Here is a 23431-nt window from a genome sequence, read left to right on the forward strand (position 1 = left end):
TTTGGAGGATTTGAAAAAAAGATGAAAATCATGAAAAAACAACATACTATAGTCCATGGTTTGGGACGGCATAACATATTATGTCATATTATCATGATTTTTGGACACTAAGTCAGAGCCAGGACTTGAACCTGCAGCCTCCTGATTACCAGGCAGGGTCTGTACCCAGTGAGCCACTGTGCATGCTGTTCTTAAAAGGCCGAATAGATAATGACAGAAGAGCCAGAGACTTGTTTCCATTGTGGTTCATAAACATTCGAGCGTCTAGAGATAATCAACAGCAAAAGAAACAATAGACAAATCTCCTGTTATTTTATTTTTTGTATTTTATTTTTGTATCAATGTTGTACTCAAAGGGAACAGCAGACTGCATTGTGGCAGGTAACAAGTAGATCAGTGACTTAGCACACTGGCTGCATGATCTGGAGATAGTGGGTTCAAACCTCACTCAAATCTTTACTTGCCAAAATCTGCCATTGACCCCCATTCTGAATTTCTCAAATTTAAAAGCACTATATTTCTAAAACTATGAAACATTTAAATATTCCTTTTCAGGCAAACATGTCCACCGTAAGATGAACCTAAGTAGGCTTGAATGGGGTTTCTAGGTGTAAGTATGTAGGACTAGTAGCATGCCAAAGTTTGTGCTATTGCCATTGAGAATGCATTGGGCGTTAAAGTTAAATAACTCAGAAACTACAAAACATTTCAAAGTAAAAAGTTCCAGCATGTGTCTCCACAGTAAGCTGAATTTTAAAAAGTGTGAATGGAGTTTCTAGGTGAAAGTGCTTTTTTGACGTGCCAAAATCTGCCATTGAGCCCCATTGTAAAATTCTCAAATTTGAAAGCACTATATTTCTAAAACTATGAAACATTTCAAAGATTCCTTTTCAGGCAAAAATGTCCACCGTAAGATGAACCTAAGTAGGCTTGAATGGGGTTTCTAGGTGTAAGTATGTAGGACTAGTAGCATGCCAAAGTTTGTGCTATTGCCATTGAGAATGCATTGGGCGTTAAAGTTAAATAACTCAGAAACTACAAAACATTTCAAAGTAAAAAGTTCCAGCATGTGTCTCCACAGTAAGCTGAATTATAAAAAGTTTGAATGGAGTTTCTAGGTGAAAGTGCTTTTTTGACGTGCCAATATCTGCCATTGAGCCCCATTGTAAAATTCTCAAATTTGAAAGCACTATATTTCTAAAACTATGAAACATTTCAAAGATTCCTTTTCAGGCAAACATGTCCACCGTAAGATGAACCTAAGTAGGCTTGAATGGGGTTTCTAGGTGTAAGTATGTAGGACTAGTAGCATGCCAAAGTTTGTGCTATTGCCATTGAGAATGCATTGGGCGTTAAAGTTAAATAACTCAGAAACTACAAAACATTTCAAAGTAAAAAGTTCCAGCATGTGTCTCCACAGTAAGCTGAATTATAAAAAGTGTGAATGGAGTTTCTAGGCGAAAGTGCTTTTTTGACGTGCCAATATCTGCCATTGAGCCCCATTGTAAAATTCTCAAATTTGAAAGCACTATATTTCTAAAACTATGAAACATTTCAAAGATTCCTTTTCAGGCAAACATGTCCACCGTAAGATGAACCTAAGTAGGCTTGAATGGGGTTTCTAGGTGTAAGTATGTAGGACTAGTAGCATGCCAAAGTTTGTGCTATTGCCATTGAGAATGCATTGGGCGTTAAAGTTAAATAACTCAGAAAATACAAAACATTTCAAAGTAAAAAGTTCCAGCATGTGTCTCCACAGTAAGCTGAATTATAAAAAGTGTGAATGGAGTTTCTAGGCGAAAGTGCTTTTTTGACGTGCCAATATCTGCCATTGAGCCCCATTGTAAAATTCTCAAATTTGAAAGCACTATATTTCTAAAACTATGAAACATTTCAAAGATTCCTTTTCAGGCAAACATGTCCACCGTAAGATGAACCTAAGTAGGCTTGAATGGGGTTTCTAGGTGTAAGTATGTAGGACTAGTAGCATGCCAAAGTTTGTGCTATTGCCATTGAGAATGCATTGGGCGTTAAAGTTGAATCTTTGAAATGTTTCATAGTTTTAGAAATATAGTGCTTTTAAATTTGAGAAATTCAATTTTACAATGGGGCTCAATGGCAGATATTGGCACGTCAAAAAAGCACTTTCGCCTAGAAACTCCATTCACACTTTTTATAATTCAGCTTACTGTGGAGACACATGCTGGAACTTTTTACTTTGAAATGTTTTGTAGTTTCTGAGTTATTTAACTTTAACGCCCAATGCATTCTCAATGGCAATAGCACAAACATTGGCATGCTACTAGTCCTACATACTTACACCTAGAAACCCCATTCAAGCCTACTTAGGTTCATCTTACGGTGGACATGTTTGCCTGAAAAGGAATATTTGAAATGTTTCATAGTTTTAGATATATAGTGCTTTTAAATTTGAGAAATTCAGAATGGGGGTCAATGGCAGATTTTGGCAAGTAAAGATTTGAGTGGGGTTTGAACCCACTATCTCCAGATCATGCAGCCAGTGTGCTAAGTCCCTGATCTACTTGCTACCTGCCACAATGCAGTCTGCTGTTCCCTTTGAGCACAACATTGATACAAAAATAAAATACAAAAAATAAAATAACAGGAGATTTGTCTATTGTTTCTTTTGCTGTTGATTATCTCTAGACGCTTGAATGTTTATGAACCACAATGGAAACAAGTCTCTGGCTCTTCTGTCATTATCTATTCGGCCTTTTAAGAACAGCATGCACAGTGGCTCACTGGGTACAGAGCCTGCCTGGTAATCAGGAGGCTGCAGGTTCAAGTCCTGTCTCTGGCATAGTGTCCCAAAATCATGAAAATATGACATAATATATTATGCCGTCCCAAACCATGGACTATAGTATGTCGATTTTTCACGATTTTCATCTTTTTTTCAAATCCTCCAAAATCATGAAAAACGACATGCTATAGTATGCCGTCCGAAAAAAATTATAACTTTGGCATGCTACTAGTCCTACATACTTACACCTAGAATCCCCATTCAAACCTATTTAGGTTCATCTTACGGTGGACGTGTTTGCCTGAAAAGGAATCTTTGAAATGTTTCATAGTTTTAGAAATATAGTGCTTTAAATGTGAGAAATGTATAATGGCAGATATTGGCACGTCAAAATCACTTTCACCTAGAAACTCCATTCACACTTTGTATAATTCAGCTTACTGTGGAGACACATGCTGGAACTTTTTACTTTGAAATGTTTTGTAGTTTCTGAGTTATTTAACTTTAACGCCCAATGCATTCTCAATGGCAATAGCACAAACTTTGGCATGCTACTAGTCCTACATACTTACACCTAGAAACCCCATTCAAGCCTACTTAGGTTCATCTTACGGTGGACATTTTTGCCTGAAAAGGAATCTTTGAAATGTTTCATAGTTTTAGAAATATAGTGCTTTTAAATTTGAGAAATTCAGAATGGGGGTCAATGGCAGATTTTGGCAAGTAAAGATTTGAGTGGGGTTTGAACCCACTATCTCCAGATCATGCAGCCAGTGTTCTAAGTCACTGATCTACTTGCTACCTGCCACGATGCAGTCTGACGTTCCCTTTGAGTACAACATTGATACAAAAATAAAATACAAAAAATAAAATAACAGGAGATTTGTCTATTGTTTATTTTGCTGTTGTTTATCTCTAGACGCTCGAATGTTTATGAACCACAATGGAAACAAGTCTCTGGCTCTTCTGTCATTATCTATTCGGCCTTTTAAGAACAGCATGCACAGTGGCTCACTGGGTACAGAGCCTGCCTGGTAATCAGGAGGCTGCAGGTTCAAGTCCTGTCTCTGGCATAGTGTCCCAAAATCATGAAAATATGACATAATATATTATGCCGTCCCAAACCATGGACTATAGTATGTCGTTTTTTCACGATTTTCATCTTTTTTTCAAATCCTCCAAAATCATGAAAAACGACATGCTATAGTATGCCGTCCGAAAAAAATTATAACTTTGGCATGCTACTAGTCCTACATACTTACACCTAGAATCCCCATTCAAACCTATTTAGGTTCATCTTACGGTGGACGTGTTTGCCTGAAAAGGAATCTTTGAAATGTTTCATAGTTTTAGAAATATAGTGCTTTAAATGTGAGAAATGTATAATGGCAGATAGTGGCACGTCAAAATCACTTTCACCTAGAAACTCCATTCACACTTTTTATAATTCAGCTTACTGTGGAGACACATGCTGGAACTTTTTACTTTGAAATGTTTTGTAGTTTCTGAGTTATTTAACTTTAACGCCCAATGCATTCTCAATGGCAATAGCACAAACTTTGGCATGCTACTAGTCCTACATACTTAAACCTAGAAACCCCATTCAAGCCTACTTAGGTTCATCTTACGGTGGACATTTTTGCCTGAAAAGGAATCTTTGAAATGTTTCATAGTTTTAGAAATATAGTGCTTTTAAATTTGAGAAATTCAGAATGGGGGTCAATGGTAGATTTTGGCAAGTAAAGATTTGAGTGGGGTTTGAACCCACTATCTCCAGATCATGCAGCCAGTGTTCTAAGTCACTGATCTACTTGCTACCTGCCACGATGCAGTCTGATGTTCCCTTTGAGTACAACATTGATACAAAAATAAAATACAAAAAATAAAATAACAGGAGATTTGTCTATTGTTTATTTTGCTGTTGTTTATCTCTAGACGCTCGAATGTTTATGAACGACAATGGAAACAAGTCTCTGGCTCTTCTGTCATTATCTATACGGCCTTTTAAGAACAGCATGCACAGTGGCTCACTGGGTACAGAGCCTGCCTGGTAATCAGGAGGCTGCAGGTTCAAGTCCTGGCTCTGGCATAGTGTCCCAAAATCATGAAAATATGACATAATATATTATGCCGTCCCAAACCATGGACTATAGTATGTATTTTTTCATGATTTTCATCATGAAAAACGATATGCTATAGTATGCCGTCCGAAGCCATGAACTATAGTATGTCGTTCTTTCATGATTTTCATCTTTTTTTCAAAAAGTCCAAAATTACGAAAAACGACACGCTATAGTATGCCATCCGAAAAAATTATAACTTTGGCATGCTACTAGTCCTACATACTTACACCTAGAATCCCCATTCAAACCTATTTAGGTTCATCTTACGGTGGACATGTTTGAAATGTTTCATAGTTTTAGAAATATAGTGCTTTCAAATTTGAGAATTTTACAATGGGGCTCAATGGCAGATATTGGCACGTCAAAAAAGCACTTTCGCCTAGAAACTCCATTCACACTTTTTATAATTCAGCTTACTGTGGAGACACATGCTGGAACTTTTTACTTTGAAATGTTTTGTAGTTTCTGAGTTATTTAACTTTAACGCCCAATGCATTCTCAATGGCAATAGCACAAACTTTGGCATGCTACTAGTCCTACATACTTACACCTAGAAACCCCATTCAAGCCTACTTAGGTTCATCCTACGGTGGACATGTTTGCCTGAAAAGGAATATTTGAAATGTTTCATAGTTTTAGAAATATAGTGCTTTTAAATTTGAGAAATTCAGAATGGGGGTCAATGGCAGATTTTGGCAAGTAAAGATTTGAGTGGGGTTTGAACCCACTATCTCCAGATCATGCAGCCAGTGTGCTAAGTCACTGATCTACTTGCTACCTGCCACAATGCAGTCTGCTGTTCCCTTTGAGTACAACATTGATACAAAAATAAAATACAAAAAATAAAATAACAGGAGATTTGTCTATTGTTTCTTTTGCTGTTGATTATCTCTAGACGCTTGAATGTTTATGAACCACAATGGAAACAAGTCTCTGGCTCTTCTGTCATTATCTATTCGGCCTTTTAAGAACAGCATGCATAGTGGCTCACTGGGTACAGAGCCTGCCTGGTAATCAGGAGGCAGCAGGTTCATGTCCTGGCTCTGACATAGTGTCCCAAAATCTTGAAAATATGACATAATATATTATGCCGTCCCAAACCATGGACTATAGTATGTCTTTTTTTCACGATTTTCATCTTTTTTTCAAATCCTCCAAAATCATGAAAAACGACATGCTATAGTATGCCGTCCGAAAAAAATTATAACTTTGGCATGCTACTACTAGTCCTACATACTTACACCTAGAATTCCCATTGAAACCTATTTAGGTTCATCTTACGGTGGACGTGTTTGCCTGAAAAGGAATCTTTGAAATGTTTCATAGTTTTAGAAATATAGTGCTTTAAATGTGAGAAATTTATAATGGCAGATAGTGGCACGTCAAAATCACTTTCACCTAGAAACTCCATTCACACGTTTTATAATTCAGCTTACTGTGGAGACACATGCTGTAACTTTTTACTTTGAAATGTTTTGTAGTTTCTGAGTTATTTTACTTTAACGCCCAATGCATTCTCAATGGCAATAGCACAAACTTTGGCATGCTACTATAGTCCTACATACTTACACCTAGAAACCCCATTCAAGCCTACTTAGGTTCATCTTACGGTGGACATGTTTGCCTGAAAAGGAATCTTTGAAATGTTTCATAGTTTTAGAAATATAGTCCTTTCAAATTTGAGAATTTTACAATGGGGCTCAATGGCAGATATTGGCACGTCAAAAAAGCACTTTCACCTAGAAACTCCATTCACACTTTTTATAATTCAGCTTACTGTGGAGACACATGCTGGAACTATAAAAGCACTATATTTCTAAAACTATGAAACATTTCAAAGATTCCTTTTCAGACAAACATGTCCACCGTAAGATGAACCTAAATACGTTTGAATGGGGTTTCTAGGTGTAAGTATGTAGGACTAGTAGCATGCCAAAGTTTGTGCTATTGCCATTGAGAATGCATTGGGCGTTTAAGTTAAATAACTCAGAAACTACAAACCATTTCAAAGTAAAAAGTTCCAGCATGTGTCTCCACAGTAAGCTGAATAATAAATAGTGTGAATGGAGTTTCTAGGTGAAAGTGATTTTTTGACGTGCCACTATCTGCCATTATACATTTCTCACATTTAAAGCACTATATTTCTAAAACTATGAAACATTTCAAAGATTCCTTTTCAGGCAAACATGTCCACCGTAAGATGAACCTAAATACGTTTGAATGGGGTTTCTAGGTGTAAGTATGTAGGACTAGTAGCATGCCAAAGTTTGTGCTATTGCCATTGAGAATGCATTGGGCGTTTAAGTTAAATAACTCAGAAACTACAAAACATTTCAAAGTAAAAAGTTCCAGCATGTGTCTCCACAGTAAGCTGAATTTTAAATAATGTGAATGGAGTTTCTAGGTGAAAGTGATTTTTTGACGTGCCACTATCTGCCATTATAAATTTCTCACATTTAAAGCACTATCAATCAATCAATCAATCAAACTTTATTAAAGACACAAGGTCCATAGTGACATAAAAAAACAAAACATACAAATACAGAGACAAACAAAAGGCAGACATTGTCTGCATAAAATCACAAGTGCATACTATACAGGCTTACACGCCAATGGTTCCACAGTTTAGAAACAAACCTGACTGAACTCAATAAAGGGTTAGTCAGAATAACAATAATGCTGTTGGCAGAATCAGACAGCCTACACATACATTTGTACATGAGGTTCCTCAGCACAGCTGAGCAGGTGGGTACGCCGATGCTGACAAACATTTCGCTTGCACTGCTGCACCGTGGCACTTTAAGCAGTAGTCTCATGGCATCATTATAAGCCACATTGAGTTTCTGCATACTGCCCTTTTTGTAGCGCCGCCACAAGTGGGCAGTATACATAGGTGTGCAAAAAGATATAAATAGTGTGGACTTCACAGAAGTTGAACACATACTAAACTTACGAACAATCATGTTTGCTTGTGCATATAGCATTCTACGTTGCCTGTATATGTCCCTATCATCAGATAGGTCATTTGTTAAATAGTGGCCTAAGTACTTGACCTCATCACAGACTTTAAGGGCTGTACCAGACAGAAAAAAGACTGGAAATGACAGTTTACTGTCTTCCTTGGTTCTTACAATCATGATGTTACTCTTCTTCGCATTATAAATAATGTCACAGTCTGAGCCATATTGAGAACAGACCCTCAGTAACTGCTGAAGGCCAGCACTATATGGGCATAGGATGACCAAATCATCTGCGTACATCAAGTGGTTGATGACTGTGTCACCGACCCGACACCCTGTATCACAGCTGTTCAGCTGTTTAGATAGGTCATCCATATATAAATTAAAAAGCAAAGGGGATAAAATGCTTCCCTGTCTGACGCCATTTTTCACAGTAAAATGTGACGACACACAGTTACCCCATCTAACACACATAGTTTGATGTGTATACCAAAAGGCCAGGATTCTTATTAAAGAGGTAGGAACCCCTCTGTTCTGTAATTTATTAAATAATTTTTCGTGATTGACACGATCAAAGGCCTTCGATAAGTCAATAAAACATGTAAAAATAGTGGTATTATGCCCGTTATATAAATCTAAAATTTCCTTTAGGGCAAGGATACACATATCGGTACCATGTTTAGGTTTAAAACCGAACTGGTTGTCAGACGTCAGGACAAACTTCTCCAGTCTGTTCAGTATAGTCCTCTCCAAGACCTTGGATAAAATACTGGCCAGGGCTATTGGTCGATAATTATCGGAGCTATTCAGCTTCCCAGACTTGTCTTTAATGACGGGCACTAATAAGACTGATACAATGGAACTTGGTAGAACACCATGTATTAAAAACCCAGTGAAGCAGATAGAGAGTAAGGGACAAAGTTTTCTGCTTGCAAATTTTAAATGCTCGGCCGATATTTTGTCAATACCACATGCCTTATTATCTTTAAGTACTCTGATTGCATCGTAGATTTCTTGTGGGGAAATGGTAACATCCTCACTGTTGTCAATGTTGCCCACTATAAAGGCATTACTTTGAACGCAATTGAACAGTTCATAATAATGTTTCTGCCACAGTTGGGCAATCTCCTCTGAGCCAGTAGCCTTATCAATGTTGGTTGGCAGCGATGTTTTGCACTTATTTAATACCTTGATTTCTTTCCAGAAGTCATTTGCATTATGTTGTTGTAGCTTCTTTGCAAGAGAATCAGCCCTCATTGTATTTTCGTTTTTTTTTATGAAACGCAAAGCATATTTAAAATTTGCATTTGAACGTTTCTTTTGTTCAAATAAGGGACCATGTCTTTGTCTTCCTGACATAACCCAGGCTTTGAAGGCTCTTCTAGCCTCGGCATGAAGCTCACCTACATGTTCCTTCCAGCCTGGCTTAGCCTTGTATTTGTTGGTCCTATGTTTATACAGAGGCCTGCTGGACTTAAGTAGAGACTCCACAATGCAGTCATAGAAATTACATAGTTCAGTGCAATGTTGAGGATTTTTACAGTTTACATCACTACACACGGCAGCATCTCTTGGCAGTACAATGTTACTCAACATGGTGTTGGACTGAATCTGGTACTGGCTGATATCCTCCTCAGTCAAGTTAGACCAGTCAACCCTCCCAGAACTCATATTATTGTCCACAGGCAACAGAGTGGGTACCTGACCCATATTTACAGAGACAGAAAAAGGTACATGATCTGAGATGGGAAATTCATAACAAATTCTCATAGTCTGTAAGGAGTCATGTGCATCAGCTGTACATATGCAATGATCCAACCATGAAGTTGTGTGCCACGCCTCACTGATGTAGGTGTAGCTGTCATCAGGCAACAACAACTTACTGGAAAGAATCAAGCCACTGTCAGAGCAGAACTGCTTTAAGTGTTTAGCAAATGAGGAGTTGACATCAGAAACATCTGCATTCAAATCTCCCACCACGTATATGCATGTGGAGGCATTGTCCTCAATAAAAGACAAAACACAGGCCAATCTGTTCAGATATTCATCTTCATTGTGTGAACTTTCATATGGTGTGTATATATTCAAGATGATGATTTTTTTACCACCACAGTTGAATTCAATTCCTATTGCCCAGTCAACATCCATTCTCACCACGTTAACTAGCTGATCATACTTTTTATTCCATAAAATGGCCACTCCTCCAGGTATTCTGCCACGAACAATGTTATTGCTCAGGTCAGTAGTGGATTCCCCTGCCCCATAGAAGTCATTATGCAGGGAATTTAGTCTCTCCAGGTCCTGTTTAGGCAAAAATGTCTCTTGAACACATAATACATCACTAGTCTCCAATAGTTTGTCCACCACAAAACGGCGTGATTTATCTGCTTCACTATGCCCAACACGCAATCCGCGCGCATTGTATGATACGACATGTATGTTCATTTATGTTGAATCGCCCCGGACCCCCGCCCGGCTGTTGCTCTCAGGTAGCTTTACACCCGCCGCGGCAGCAGCAGCCCTTGGCTTACGCGGCTCGTAAAACCGCCGCACATACGTTCCTTCTGGCCATAGCTGCGGCTCATACATCTCGTCAACCTCTTTGCATTCAGCGGTTATTTTGAATGAGCTGTACCTGGTTTGGTCAGTGGCTATCTTTAGACAAGTCACATCTCTAGATAGTTTGTCTTTCAGATAACTAGCCAGTGTCTCTGTGTCTAAGTCAGGTGAGAATTTATATTTCTAAAACTATGAAACATTTCAAAGATTCCTTTTCAGGCAAACATGTCCACCGTAAGATGAACCTAAATAGGTTTGAATGGGGATTCTAGGTGTAAGTATGTAGGACTAGTAGCATGCCAAAGTTATAATTTTTTTCGGACGGAATACCAGACGATGTGGGTGCTGGCGGCGTGTTTCCTCCTCCGCGTCATCAGTGCCCATACCCGAGGCGGGGTTGGCCTTTCTGTGTGGAGTTTGCATGTTCTCCCCGTGTCCCCTAGGGTAGGTATACCCTCACAAAAGACATGCAGTAATCCTGGTCTCTAAACTGCCTCCTCCTGGCCAGCCGGGGTGCTTGATGGAGGGGAAAGGAACTGGTTGGAATAACGTGTTCCTTCCACGCGCTACGTCCAACCAGGGAAACTCCCCCCTGTCAGGTGTAAAGGAGCAACTTGGACACTCAGGCATGAAGGGAGCATGAGTTCAAGTCCGTTGCTCTCCCCATGTCCCCATATATGGGGACTAGGTTGGCGGAGGGTGTGTAGAGCCCAGGATCACATTAGATAATTGACACAGGGGTGAAAAAGGGGTTACAAAAAAAAACGGGGTTGAGCAGAGTAAAAAACAGGGCTTAATTTGATTAAAAAGAGAAAACATGACATCAAATACATCCCTAATCCAGCCCCAATAGTCCTTCTGCCAGGTGTCCATCAGTCCATAATGTTCAGTCCAATAATGTCCCTCTGACAAGCATGTCCTTTGTTTGAGGGCAGCTCCTTTGACGGATCAAACGGAAATCAATCAATCACCTTGTTCCTGTAAAACTATGGCCTCCTAGATATGCACACAATACACTACACTCAGCACTACACACAATAATAAGCATGCACTATTAAAATGCATGCTGTAAGTCTGCAACCATTCACACAAGACCAAGTGAGGTCAAAGTGACTGAATAAATATCACAAGCTAAAATGTCTGGTTAACGGCTGCCGGCCGGGCAGTAATCAATACAAACAAAACAAGCTAAAAACGAAACAGTTGAGGCAGCTATCCTAAGGCAAGAGGGGGTACTTATCTCGGAAGAGGGGTCAGTCTCAACTTAACCCCTCTCCTGCTTTCCATCAGCTCCCCCTCTACTCAGACAGCTCCGTCATGGCCACCTTGTTGGACCTCCACCACCTGACCATTGTTGCTGCTGGCCTTCTTCCCCTGGCATCCTCTCCCAGCCTCCCTACAGACGGGTCCTGCCACGGGCGGACAGGGCACACCCCACCTGGTGCCCTAGCAACTATATCTACGGCTAGGGTGGTGTCCCTGTCCTCGGTGTCTGGCTGTAAAATGTATACTTACTCCAATAATATAACCTGTAGTAATAGTTTAATTGCAAGGTTTATAGTCTCTAAAATGAAACCGTGATTGTTGCTTTATTGTTCACAGTAGTTATAATGGGGTAGGCCTAAGTACACAATTTGGTGAACCTTGCACCGTTTCATAACATTTCTGTAATGATATACATAACACAAATAACCTGTAGCAGAGAAACCTTCATTTAATATAACAACAAAGCTTTGGCTTTACAAACAGCACTTCTACAGAACTACAAAAAGGTCAGTAGAACTTAAACATGTAAATTAAGTGATGATGTCAACCAAATATAAACTTGAAGGAAATTATTACTATTTTCATATACAAGATAATGATAAATAAATGATTTATTGATGTTGATATTCAGATGATGTGATTCCTGCTTTAGTATCTGACCTGTCATTGTCATGCTGGATTACATTGAATGATTTTACATTTGTCTGTGTGTCAACTCAGAATGCTTATTTGAAACAGGCATGTATTTCTTGTTAAAGGGGCATTCCACTAATTTTCAACATTTTACTATGAAAATGAGTGGAATGCCCCTTTAATGTAACAGCTTCTCCCCAGTATCAATCCTCATTATCTTCACATGTGCATTTTCCAAAGCCGGCAGCAAAAGGGTTTATTTTAACAAACTGTACAAGCAAAGGGCTTTCCCCCTGTATGAATCCTCATGTTTTTAGATCATTTTAGCAAAGCATATGCCACAATCTAATCAACTAAAGGGCTTTCTCCTGTATGAGTCCTCATGTGTTCCATTAGCTCACCACTTTGACTACAGCCTTTACCACAAACTTTGCAAGCAAAGGGCTTTTCCCCCATATGAGTCCTCATGTGTTTTTTGAGGAGCGCTAGCACCTCCCATATACGTTTGTTTTAAAAACGCCATTGACAATGAAGGGAAAATTTACGTCATCTTGTCCCTAACAAACATTAAATGCCATTAACAATAAAGATAATTTAATGTTTGTTTTACATCACCTAATCATAGCAACAGGAGTTAGACTTAAATATATTAGCAGCACTCACTTCACACGGGTGTGATTTTTTAGATCACCACTTGAGTACATCCTTTAGCACAAACTTTGCAAAGTGTCTGTGTCCGGGTAGCTCAGTTGGTAGAGCTCTCGCCTTTGGACACCACAAGTGCATGGCTTCGATCCCGGGCACCGCCAACTCAGTGTATGAGTAGCACGGCTTGATGCAGCAAGTCGTGGGTACTGGGAGCTGATGGTAGGTGTGGCGCTCCACCTCAGCAATCCATCTCCCAGGGGTCTAGCACATTGTAACGGAGATAGACTTGCGCATGTTACCGGCTGATACCGACAATAAGCCACTCCCGACCTACTTCTACTTCTTGCAAGCAAAGGGCTTTTCTCCTGTATGAGTCATCATGTGTATTTTCAGATGAGTCATTCTACGAAAGCCTTTACCACAAACTGTGCAAGCAAAGGGCTTTTCTCCTGTATGAGTCATCATGTGTGATTTTAGAGTACAACTTTGACTAAAGTATTTATCACAAACATTGCAACTAAAGGGCTTTTCCCCTGTATGAGTCCTCATGTGTGTTTTTAGAGCACCACTGAGACCAAAGCCTTTACCACAAACTGTGCAATTAAAGGGCTTTTCCCCTGTATGAGTCAGCATGTGTTGTTTTAGCCCACCACTTTGACGACAGCCTTTACCACAAACTTTGCATGTAAAGGGCTTTTCCCCTGTATGAGTCATCATGTGTGATTTCAGATAACTCTTTAGACCAAATCCTTGACCACAAACTTTGCAAGCAAAGGACTTTTCCCCTGTATGAACAACTGTGTGCCTCTTCAGATTAACGTTGCAACTAAACATTTTGCCACACATTTTGTACAACTAAAACTTTTCTTCCCCGTGTGGCTCTTCATGGAGTGAGTTTGTGTTGACGATGTCAGGTTCTGGGAGAGCTTGTGGCATGAAGACAATGTTTGTTCTTCCACATCTTGTGTCTTGCGTGATTCCAGTGTGTTTACAGTCGACTGACCTTCCCTGGTCTCCTCCCTGTCGTCACCGTCTTCAGTGATGTCAGATTCAGAACAGTGTGGAGAGAGGAGCTGCTCATCTCTGGCTGCTTGTGATGTTACACAGTGCTCTACACTTAAGGTGCTGGTTACAGGCTCTGTCGCTCTATTTTCATCATCTTCACTTTTCACTGCTATTAAAATCATCGCCTCCTCTGGTCTTTGAAGTAGCTCCTCTTGTTCATCTTTAATGTGTGGAGGTTGATGTTCCTCCTGGACCAGACTGGGGCTCTTCTCCTCGTGTTCAGGGAAAACCTCCTCTTTACACACTGGCAGGGGCAGGAGGTCTGGGGAGGGTGGAGGAATGAGAGAAAACCATTAATTGTATGAACTTTGAACATTATGTCATGCAGCATTTACGGTTGGTAGTTGGACGAACTTCAGCTGTAAATATTATGTATTTAAAAATAAATTATTTATTATCATTCATAAAAATGCCTTTTACTGCAAACATTCTAATTTACCAACACATAATCGGAGCATATTCCAGTTTTGAAGTGCCCATTAACCTTACAATTTAAAAAATCACACCCGTGCGAAGTGAGGGGCGCTCTTATCATCATACATCATCATGACGTAACATGTCTATTTGCTCAGACACTATGACGTAAATTCTCCATTAAAAAAAGAAAGGAAATATATATAGATATTAGGGCTGTCAATCGATTCAAATATTTAATCGCAATTCATCGCATTTTGTATCCGTTCTAAATATACCTTAAACTAGAAAAAGTGCCCTTCTGGGCACAGGTCTCCACCAGGAGGATAGGACTGTGTGAGATGTTTGGCAAAATGTTTAGGATTAATATAAACATGTTTTTGAAGCATTTTGTTCCAAAAATGTGTTTTGCAAAAATCAACCTGTTGGTGGCGCTATAACAGGCCAATGTGAAAAGGGTGGGATATATTCCTCAGCCTAGTAAGAAAATGTGTGAAAGATTTCACGTAAATTGCATGCTGTGTTCATGATTTGAGGCTTTTGTTCAAAACGGGGCAATCTTGCAAACTGTGAAAGCCAATTATAGCCAATTAGGATGGAATATGAAATATCGGACAGATCCGACTTGAGCACATGACCATAGAGATACTGTGTAACGATGTGTGAGATTTTTGGACAGAATCTGGAGGAGTAATATCAAAAAAATTGTTTTACAAAAGTCGGCCTCCTGGTGGCGCTATAAAAGGCAGATGCGGAAAATGCAGGTCAAAGGTTTGTCCTTGGCCTCTAGGGAGTGTGCATGCAACGTATCACGCAGATCAGTGCAGTTTTAGGTAAACAATGTGAAAAGCTGCCTCATGGTGGCGCTATAACAGGCCGTTCTGGAAAATGTGGGACAGAGGTTCATCGTTGGCATCCAGGGAGTGTGTGTGCAAAGTTTGGCATTGATCGGGCCAACGGTGCCGGAGATTAGCTGATAACGGACGGACAGAAGGACGGACGGAAGGACACACACACACACGGACGGAGTGCAAAACATACTCTCTCCCCATGCCTTCGGCCTGGTGGAGACAATAAGTGGTTTTCAAGATTTTTCATATCAAAGTCCATTATTTATTCTGCTTTTGAGCCACGGACCACCATTTGATGACATTTAGCCTTCCAGACCCAAACTAAAGAATTTGTCCGCTGTATTGATATTGGTACCATTAGGAGAGTGGACAGGCAAATGTTGATCAACATGTTTTCTACATTCTCTAATTGTGTAGACTTGTAAATTAACTTAAATAATGCAGATGTTTAACAATTATTCAACTCTTGAGTGTAAAATGGAACCAAATGGACCCACTTGGTTTCATTGAAGATCTACAAGGGTTCATTTGGTTACCAACACTCCATCATTTAGCTGGTGACAACCTGGAACCCCCTCAGGGAACACTGGTGGTCCCCGTACCACTGGTTCAGAAGAAGAAGAAGAGCCGTCCATCCCCTGCCCCTCTCTCCTGCGAGCGGGCGTGCACGCACAGTCAGGCTGTCAACATTAGCTTTAGCAGTCATTAGCATGGTCTGTGTAGCATCAAGCTTTCATAACTAACTGCTATGTTTGTCAACCAAAACTGTCAAAGAGTTTTTCCTTTGCCCAATGCCCACTTCAAAGAGCTTCTGATCTTACACATTGTGGAGCAAATTAATTAATAACGAGCCAAACGGAGGCATTCAGCCTAGCTGACGGACTGAGTGGGAATGAGAGAGAGGGAGGAATGGGAGCGAGGCGGGGCTATTGGAATCTCACTGGCTGGCTGTATTCCTGCAACAATAACATGCATGCGTCTCTCTACCGTTCTGTCAAACTTTACCGGGCGTTAATTAAATTAACGCCGTTAAAATGGCAACGAGTTAACTGCCTTAATAGATATACATACATGTAGAGAGAGAGAGAGAGAGAGCATTAAACGTACTGATGTCCAGGTGGTTTTCAGGTTCCTGTTTAACACTCCAAAACCTCTTCACCTTCAGGCTGGACTCTGCACACTGGTCTGCAAAGAAGGAATAGAATAAGGATTGTAATAATAACGACTTTGATGTGACATGAATAACATCTGTTGGGTATACAAGGGAACATTTTGGAATTCAGAAGAGCTCAGCAAGAACTGCAAGCTCCTCTTCTTCATGAACTTGAAAAGATCAGTAGGCAGCAAGTGCAACATACTGTACTGAACATGTGGTGGAAAAGTTAACACAGCTGTAGGAAACATGAAGTAATCAACACTGTGGGAAAACAAATGGACTACATTAAAGCTCGGCTCACGGGTATCTTGACAGGCGTTTACAACATCACACAGACATGCTCAAGGATATTCATTCTGCCGTTTCTCCCCTTGCCTCGTCTTTGAGCCGCCTCCAAAGTTAAGGTGATATTATCTGGCCACCTATTTGACAGGCAGTCTATTAATCTAGCACCATCAGATCATGGTGGGGAATCAGATACTGACTCAACGTGTCCACTCCAGGCTTTTCATTTAGACCAGTTACACATTTTGACGCCGTCAAAGGGTGCAGATGATCTTAACCCATATTTACTGCGTCTTAGACAGTGCATGTGTTATTGCTTCACCGCTTTCCCATATTTTTGACGGGCGCTAGACCATCCTATGTCCAGCTTTGAGGGTCTGTGTAAACAAACATTGAAGACAAAAGTGTGTAAACACAAACATTGAAGTCAAAAGTGTGTACTAACCACAAACATTGAAGACAAAAGTGAGGACGCAAATTGTGATTGGCCAGAATGAGATGATATATGATGACATATGATACGAGCGCCCCTCACTTCACACGGGTGTGATTTATTTATTTATAGCATGGCTTGGCTACCCAACACAACACACGCACATACACCCTTACTCAATGAATGAAAACAAACATGTCGTTGCTGGTTTGGAAGTACTTTCGGGTTCAACAAAAAAACCAAAGCATGGCAAAATGCAAACAGTGCTCTGGTATAATATCAGCCTGTATGCGACCAAGATTGTCGTGGGTAGCATACAGGCAGTGTAATAGCGATACGCTTGCTGGAATTCTTCAAACATGGAAGATTACAAAATAATCTGTTCACGTTGTGGTCTGAGACAATGCCTCGGATGAACGTGAAGAAGGCCATGGAGTATATTGAACTCCCAATCATTCCCTCACACACTCTAGCTGGCTGTGCACTCAAGTGCATCCAAATTTAAGTACTCTGGAAAAAATTAAATATAAACTTTTTACCTCAGATTGCATTTAGTTTCTGCTTCAACTCCAGGGATTCTAGCTATGCTGTAGTTGTCTGTCTCTTTCTCCTTCTACTCACTCCGTCCTATACTCTTTCTGACGGTGGCTGAAACAAAGTGGGTTTCAAAGTGTGGTCCAGGTACCCTCATGTACACTCCGAGAGGGTATGAATGAAACCAAATCGACCTGTGCATTAGGTAGTTTAGGACCAGTTTCTTGCCGTTCTTTGACACTGTAATTCTATCTACTGCTTCCGTAAACAATAATCACGTGCACCACCCAACGCACATGTCACGTAACACGGCTTGGCCGACTAGACTGTCAAGATTTCATAAAACCAACTTTCTTCTTCACTCCTCTCGCTCTCTCACCCCCCAGTACATACCTATCCTGTACAACTTTAATACAGGTTGTAAATAAAACAGTACATACTTATCCTGCACAACTTTACTACAGGTTGAAAATATAACAGTACATACCTAGCATGTACAACTTTACTACAGGTTGCATCGTTGCATCAAACAGTCCACGTCCCTGGTCCATCTGTCGCTGTCCCTCTGACAACGTTGATGTTTTGGAGGCCATCTCTCTAGATGTTGTAGACCTGAGGAGGAGTTGTAGACCTGTCCCTGTGGTGCTCTGTGGAAGTCACCAGTAGAAACAACTTTTGGTTATCATTCAGCAACCTTACATTATACCATCATGTAATCAAATCAAACTTGACAACCATGCTCTGTTCAGTTGAAAGGTGCAGTCACTTTATCCAACACGCTTTACATAGATTGTGCATTACATTACATTCACCCACACACCCACACACACACACACACACCGGAGGAAACCATGAAAGGCACCAACTGCACATCGGGAGCAATTCACCCTTTGTCAAGTCCTGCCCGTGGTTGTGCCCCTCTTTGCACCCATTGGTTGCCGTTTCGTGGTTGGACAAAAATCCTCTCTCTTCATCCACTACCTTTGAAATTACATGTTTTTCAGTTGCTTCATATCGATATTCTGTGCACTCAATTCTTATTTTAAACTTGGTCTCAGTAAAAAGGAACAACACAGATGCAGCACGCATATGCAGTTTGGTGTTTTTTTACGGGCTCAGCTGGTGTCTCTGCAGTGTCCACAGGGGAAGAGCACTAAGACGCTTGTAGACATGAAAAAGTCAAATTCGATTAAATCAATCTACGAGAGTCTTAATCTAAGGCTACCATCAGTGTGTAGTTTGATGTTATGTATGTAACACATATCTGCAGTGTGTAGTCGTGTGTATATCTGCAGTGTGTAGTCTGATGTGTGTAACACACAAACCTGGAGTGTGTACTAGTTTGATGTGTGTGTAACACATACCTACAGTGTGTAGTTTGATGTTGTGCGTGTAACACATATAATATGTAGTTTGTACTAAATAAAACAGGAAATATTAAAGACAACATCCCGTGGCTGCATCTGGTGCGTTCTGTGCCAAATCCTCTGTCTGGATAATGACTAGTGGTGGGGGGGGGGGGAAATCGATGATTTGATTAATCGCGATGCCGTCATGGGCGATAATTCATCGATTCACAAATGTCAAAAATCGATAATATATATTTTTTTTTACCGGAGCTTAAGGGCAGAACTAATCTGCGACTGCGCTGCCGCGCCATACCGGACATGTTACGGCTGCGTACACACCACTCGCCTCGCACATGCTTCTGCTTCGCCAGAATCGCCTAACCAAAACAGAGCAACCACGCCGACCAGAGAAAGAGAAAGATGGCAGAAAAGGAAAGACGGATTAGACCTGCTCCTTCTGCATTTAAAGCCAGTGTGTGGCAACATTTTGTTTTTTATGAGGTTGAGTGGACACGGAAATTGGATAAAACTTACACTGTGTGCAAGTTGTGCAAAGAAAAGAAAAACGTTGCCCCATCTCGGCCACATTTCACACAGTCATCCCCAGTCAGTACATGGAGGCGAAAATCAAAGTTGAGAAGTCACTGCAACAAGCGGGTAGTAGGGTTGATGCGTGACTGATGCGTGGACATCGATTGCTACAGATTTGTATGTCACTGTAACTGCGCACTTCATCAACGATGATTGGCAGCTGATGTCTACCGTTCTACAAACAGGAAGAATGACCGAGCGGCACACAGGTAAAGATGTGATGCAGCTGATAAAGAATGCAGCAGAAGAATGGCACATCCGTACCGAAGATTTGGTGCCAACTAGTGATAATGCTTCAAACATGATTCTTGCTGCTCAACTGGGAGGATTCCTGCATGTAAAATGTTATGCCCACACACTAAACCTGGCAGCTCAGAAAGCACTCAAGCTGCCCGTCATATTGAAGCTGTTGGGGAGCATCAGACATGTCGCATCAAGATGCCTGAAGAAGGTCTTTGACCGAAACGTTGCCAATAAAGTTCGTAATACAAGTGCAGACGGTGTGCAGGTCTTTGTGCACTTTATGTGCATTTTTCTGAAATGCAACCAACCTGAAGAAGAAACACAAAGATTTGCTGCAAGGGAACTGCCATGCCCACATTGTGCACAACACAGTGAAGTATGCATTAGACCCGCTCACTGTAGATGTGGAGAGTGTTGTGCTGAAAGTATATAGCCACTTCTCCATATCTGCCAAACAAAGAGAATCACTCAAAGAGTTTTGCGACTTTTGTGATGTTCAGTTCCAAGAACGTCCAACCAGGTGGCTCTCTTAATCCAGCCATCCACCGACTGATGCAAACCTGGACTGCACTGAAGTCTTACTTCAAGAGCATGGGGGCCGAGTGTCCCAAACAGCTTCAATCTTTGTTAAAGCTCAGAGAAGAGGAAGACTCAACTGAAGAAGATGGAGACATAGTGGAGTTTACCTTCTCTTCTGCAACAATATCCTCTCCCTCTTTGAGGAAGTTGTAAAGAAGTTGGAGAGTAATGCAACCTCCTGTGTTGAGTTATATTCCATCATGGATGACTTCAAGGAACAACTCACAGAGACGAGATGACCAGTTCTACGGCTACTTAACTAAATTGAAGCTGCAGAAGCTCCTTCCACCTGATGCAAACAGGGCGTGCACAGCTTCCACTGCATTTCTTAACACAGCAATTGGATATGTTGAGAAATGGTTCAACTTTTCAGAAGACAACTGGCTGTTCTCACTGCAACCTCTCTCTCTTCACCATGACACCTTGACCTTCACTGACATTGAGAAGGTGGCTACTAAGCTCAACCTCATCCATAACGTGAATATGGATGAACCTTATGATAAATGTACTGCAGCCAATAACATCCAGAAGCGGCTCAGAGGAGATTCTGAGGATGAATAAGTCCCTATGGAAGTCCCAAGGTGTTGCTGCCAGGTGGATGGCTATTTTTTTAAAGAAGCTGACCCGCCCAACATGCTGTCTATCATCAACCACATACTGAGCAAGTGAGCATCACAGCATCCACTGGATATGTGGAAAGGATTTTCTGTCAGAATGACCAACAAGACAAGTGGAGTGACAGCAGGAACAGGTGCTCAGTGGAGCTCATGAGGAGTGAGCTCCTGATCACTCTCAACTTTGAGCAGTCCTGTTCAGAGTTTCACAGCACTGCTTTGAAAGACAAAGAGCTACTCAGTGCTGCAAGGAGTGACAAGAAGTACACTTGGAAAAATAAGTAACACAGCTATAGGAAGAGAGGGAACGCTGTTAACCGTTGACTGTCTACACAACGAGGACATGCTGTTTACTGTTTTACTCTGGTCTACACCAAAGAGGACATAATGCCGTTTACTATTTTACTCTGGGAGAGGAGATATACTTTCTGATGAACCCATTAGAGATGGGATTTATGGCTCTTTGAAGGGAGCCGGATCTCTGGGATCCGTTCCTTTCAAAGAGTCGTTCAAAAGACTGGCTCTTTTGAACGACGTTCCCGATGGGGGGGGGGGGGGGGGGTGGGGGGGGGGTGTGGGGAGGGGTGGGGGGGGAAGGGGGGCAAAAAAAAAAATGTCTGCCCAGTGTCCCCCCCAGTACCTCCCCAATATCTGCCCAGGGCCTCCCTAGGGACTCCCCACTCCCCAGTGCCTCCCCAGTGTCTCCCCAGTGCCCCCCCCTCAGTTGAAACCCCCCTGCCCCCCTCCTCCTCTAAAAAGGAACGGCTCCCTACTGTGAACCGGATCCCATCGTTCCTTTCAAAGAGCCGTTCAAAAGATCCGACTCGTTCACGAACGTCACATCTCTAGAACCCATGACTTTTTGGCCAAGAGGGTTGAAGGAGGAGGAAAGGGGAACGTTTTGCACTTTATTTTTGTATTAAGCTTTTAATTTGGGTTTAAAAAAGTGTTTAATTGTATTGTTGTCCTCATTAAGTAGCCAGGCAGGCTATACCTGCCTGTCTCCAGGCCGGTTATGATTGTTCAAGTAACAGCACTTGAATGTTCATTGCTAATAAAGCAATTTAACTTAAGTAGCCTATGACTAAATGCCTATGACTAAATGCTTTCTTGACTAACCCTTGTGACCCGGCTTCGCCGCGTGGCCGTATATGTCCCTTATTTCAAGATCTCAAAGGTGGTAACCCTAAGGGTGGTTAAACTCCCTGTCTGTGAATTATCTCCCGACAATGACCACCTAGCCAGATAGTAGGCTATGCCTTACGACTAACACACATACCTGCAGTGTGTAGTTTGATGTTGTGTAGAGTCTCTATCTCTCTCTGGAAGAGGTTGAACATGGACGCCGCAGCAGCAGTGAGGCGCTCCAACACAAACACTCTGACATCAAGTTTCACACGACAAACATCAACACTTTGTTGTTTTTCTAAAACACTCAATATCTCCTCTCCCACCGACGTCATGTGTTCATTTATCTTCAGCCGTACGAGTCTGTGTGTCATTTGACAAGTTTTGACCTTCTTTATGAGACGGTTGTGCGCTGAAAAAACGAACGCGTTTCCTTGTTGTGAAAACACGACTCGCTCTACTTCCGGAAGTTCTGGGATCAACGTGTTTCACGCATGCGCAATAGAGCGTCGCAGTCCCGCCCCTTACCATGGACCAGGAAATGATTCTCCGTTCATTTTCCTCATAGACATTTCAGAAAGTATTTATTTAAAGACGTTTACGCCGCGGACACAGCCAACTCGAGTCGTGACAAATCATGACAAGAAACACAATTTTTGGGGCCGAAAAACGGCAGGTTACAACACTTTTGTTGTTGTTTTTCTTCTTTGTAATTATTTGTTTGGTCCAAAATATTGTTTGTGTTGTCATGAGTTGTCACGACTCGAGTTGGCTTTGTCCGTGGCGTAACCGTCTTTAAATAAATACTTTATGAAATGTCTATGGGAAAAATGCATTGGGTTTCATTTCCTGGTCCATGGTAGGGGGCGGGACTGCGACGCTCTATAATGGACCCAGGCACTGTTGCTTTAATGCCCTTCGCCCCCTGGTGGAGGAGATGTTTAACGGTCACTGAATGATTATAAGAACGTCTGGCTTTCCGAGGCTGCTGAATGATAGACGGATGGATACAGTTTTTTTTTTTTCGTTTTTTTTTTTTTTACATCATTTCGCTGGGGACCACCTGGAACCCCCTCAAGGGCCACTGGTTGAAAACCACTGGCCTACATGCATATGAGATATTTATTTGCTCAGTGGTGTTAATCTCTTGCTATTCACACTGTGAGGAACCCATTCAAACCGGGAATTAAACCATCTGTGTAATTTTAGATGTATTGCGTTTTCTATTCAAAAATA

At 41.2% G+C, this 23431-nt stretch overlaps 2 protein-coding genes across 3 annotated transcripts in view; one reads left to right on the forward strand and one right to left on the reverse strand.

Annotated features, from left to right (window-relative positions):
- Positions 1-23431, forward strand: part of LOC306925145 (scavenger receptor cysteine-rich domain-containing group B protein-like) — a gene marked incomplete at its 3' end in the record, with an annotated part of 797673 nt that overhangs the window by 269724 nt on the left and 504518 nt on the right. The gene's annotated exons all lie outside the window — the stretch shown is intronic.
- LOC306924849 (uncharacterized protein) lies at positions 12103-22645 on the reverse strand. Of its 2 annotated transcripts, XM_079503519.1 has the most exons (4): positions 22347-22645; positions 18179-18338; positions 16391-16468; positions 12103-14280 (listed from the first exon to the last, which is right to left on the reverse strand). In XM_079503519.1, the coding sequence occupies exons 2-4, from the start codon at positions 18282-18284 to the stop codon at positions 13763-13765; spliced, it is 702 nt and encodes a 233-aa protein (XP_079359645.1). In that variant the 5' UTR covers positions 18285-18338; positions 22347-22645; the 3' UTR covers positions 12103-13762. The 2 variants fall into 2 exon arrangements, with proteins under 2 accessions (XP_079359645.1, XP_079359644.1); XM_079503518.1 differs by lacking the exon at positions 18179-18338.

This window comes from Electrona antarctica, assembly GCF_951216825.1.
Source record: "Electrona antarctica genome assembly, chromosome: 6".
Taxonomy (NCBI): Eukaryota; Metazoa; Chordata; class Actinopteri; order Myctophiformes; family Myctophidae; genus Electrona; species Electrona antarctica.

What these genes read in the sequence shown, in the direction of transcription:
- LOC306924849 (XM_079503518.1), bottom strand. Translation starts at nt 22,569, where the DNA reads ATGACACACAGACTCGTACGGCTGAAGATAAATGAACACATGACGTCG. An exon ending in CATCAAACTACACACTGCAG is followed by an intron (nt 16,469 to 22,346) that starts GTATGTGTGTTA and finishes CCTTCTTTGCAG; the next exon opens with ACCAGTGTGCAGAGTCCAGC. An exon ending in TGAAAACCACCTGGACATCA is followed by an intron (nt 14,281 to 16,390) that starts GTACGTTTAATG and finishes CACCCTCCCCAG; the next exon opens with ACCTCCTGCCCCTGCCAGTG.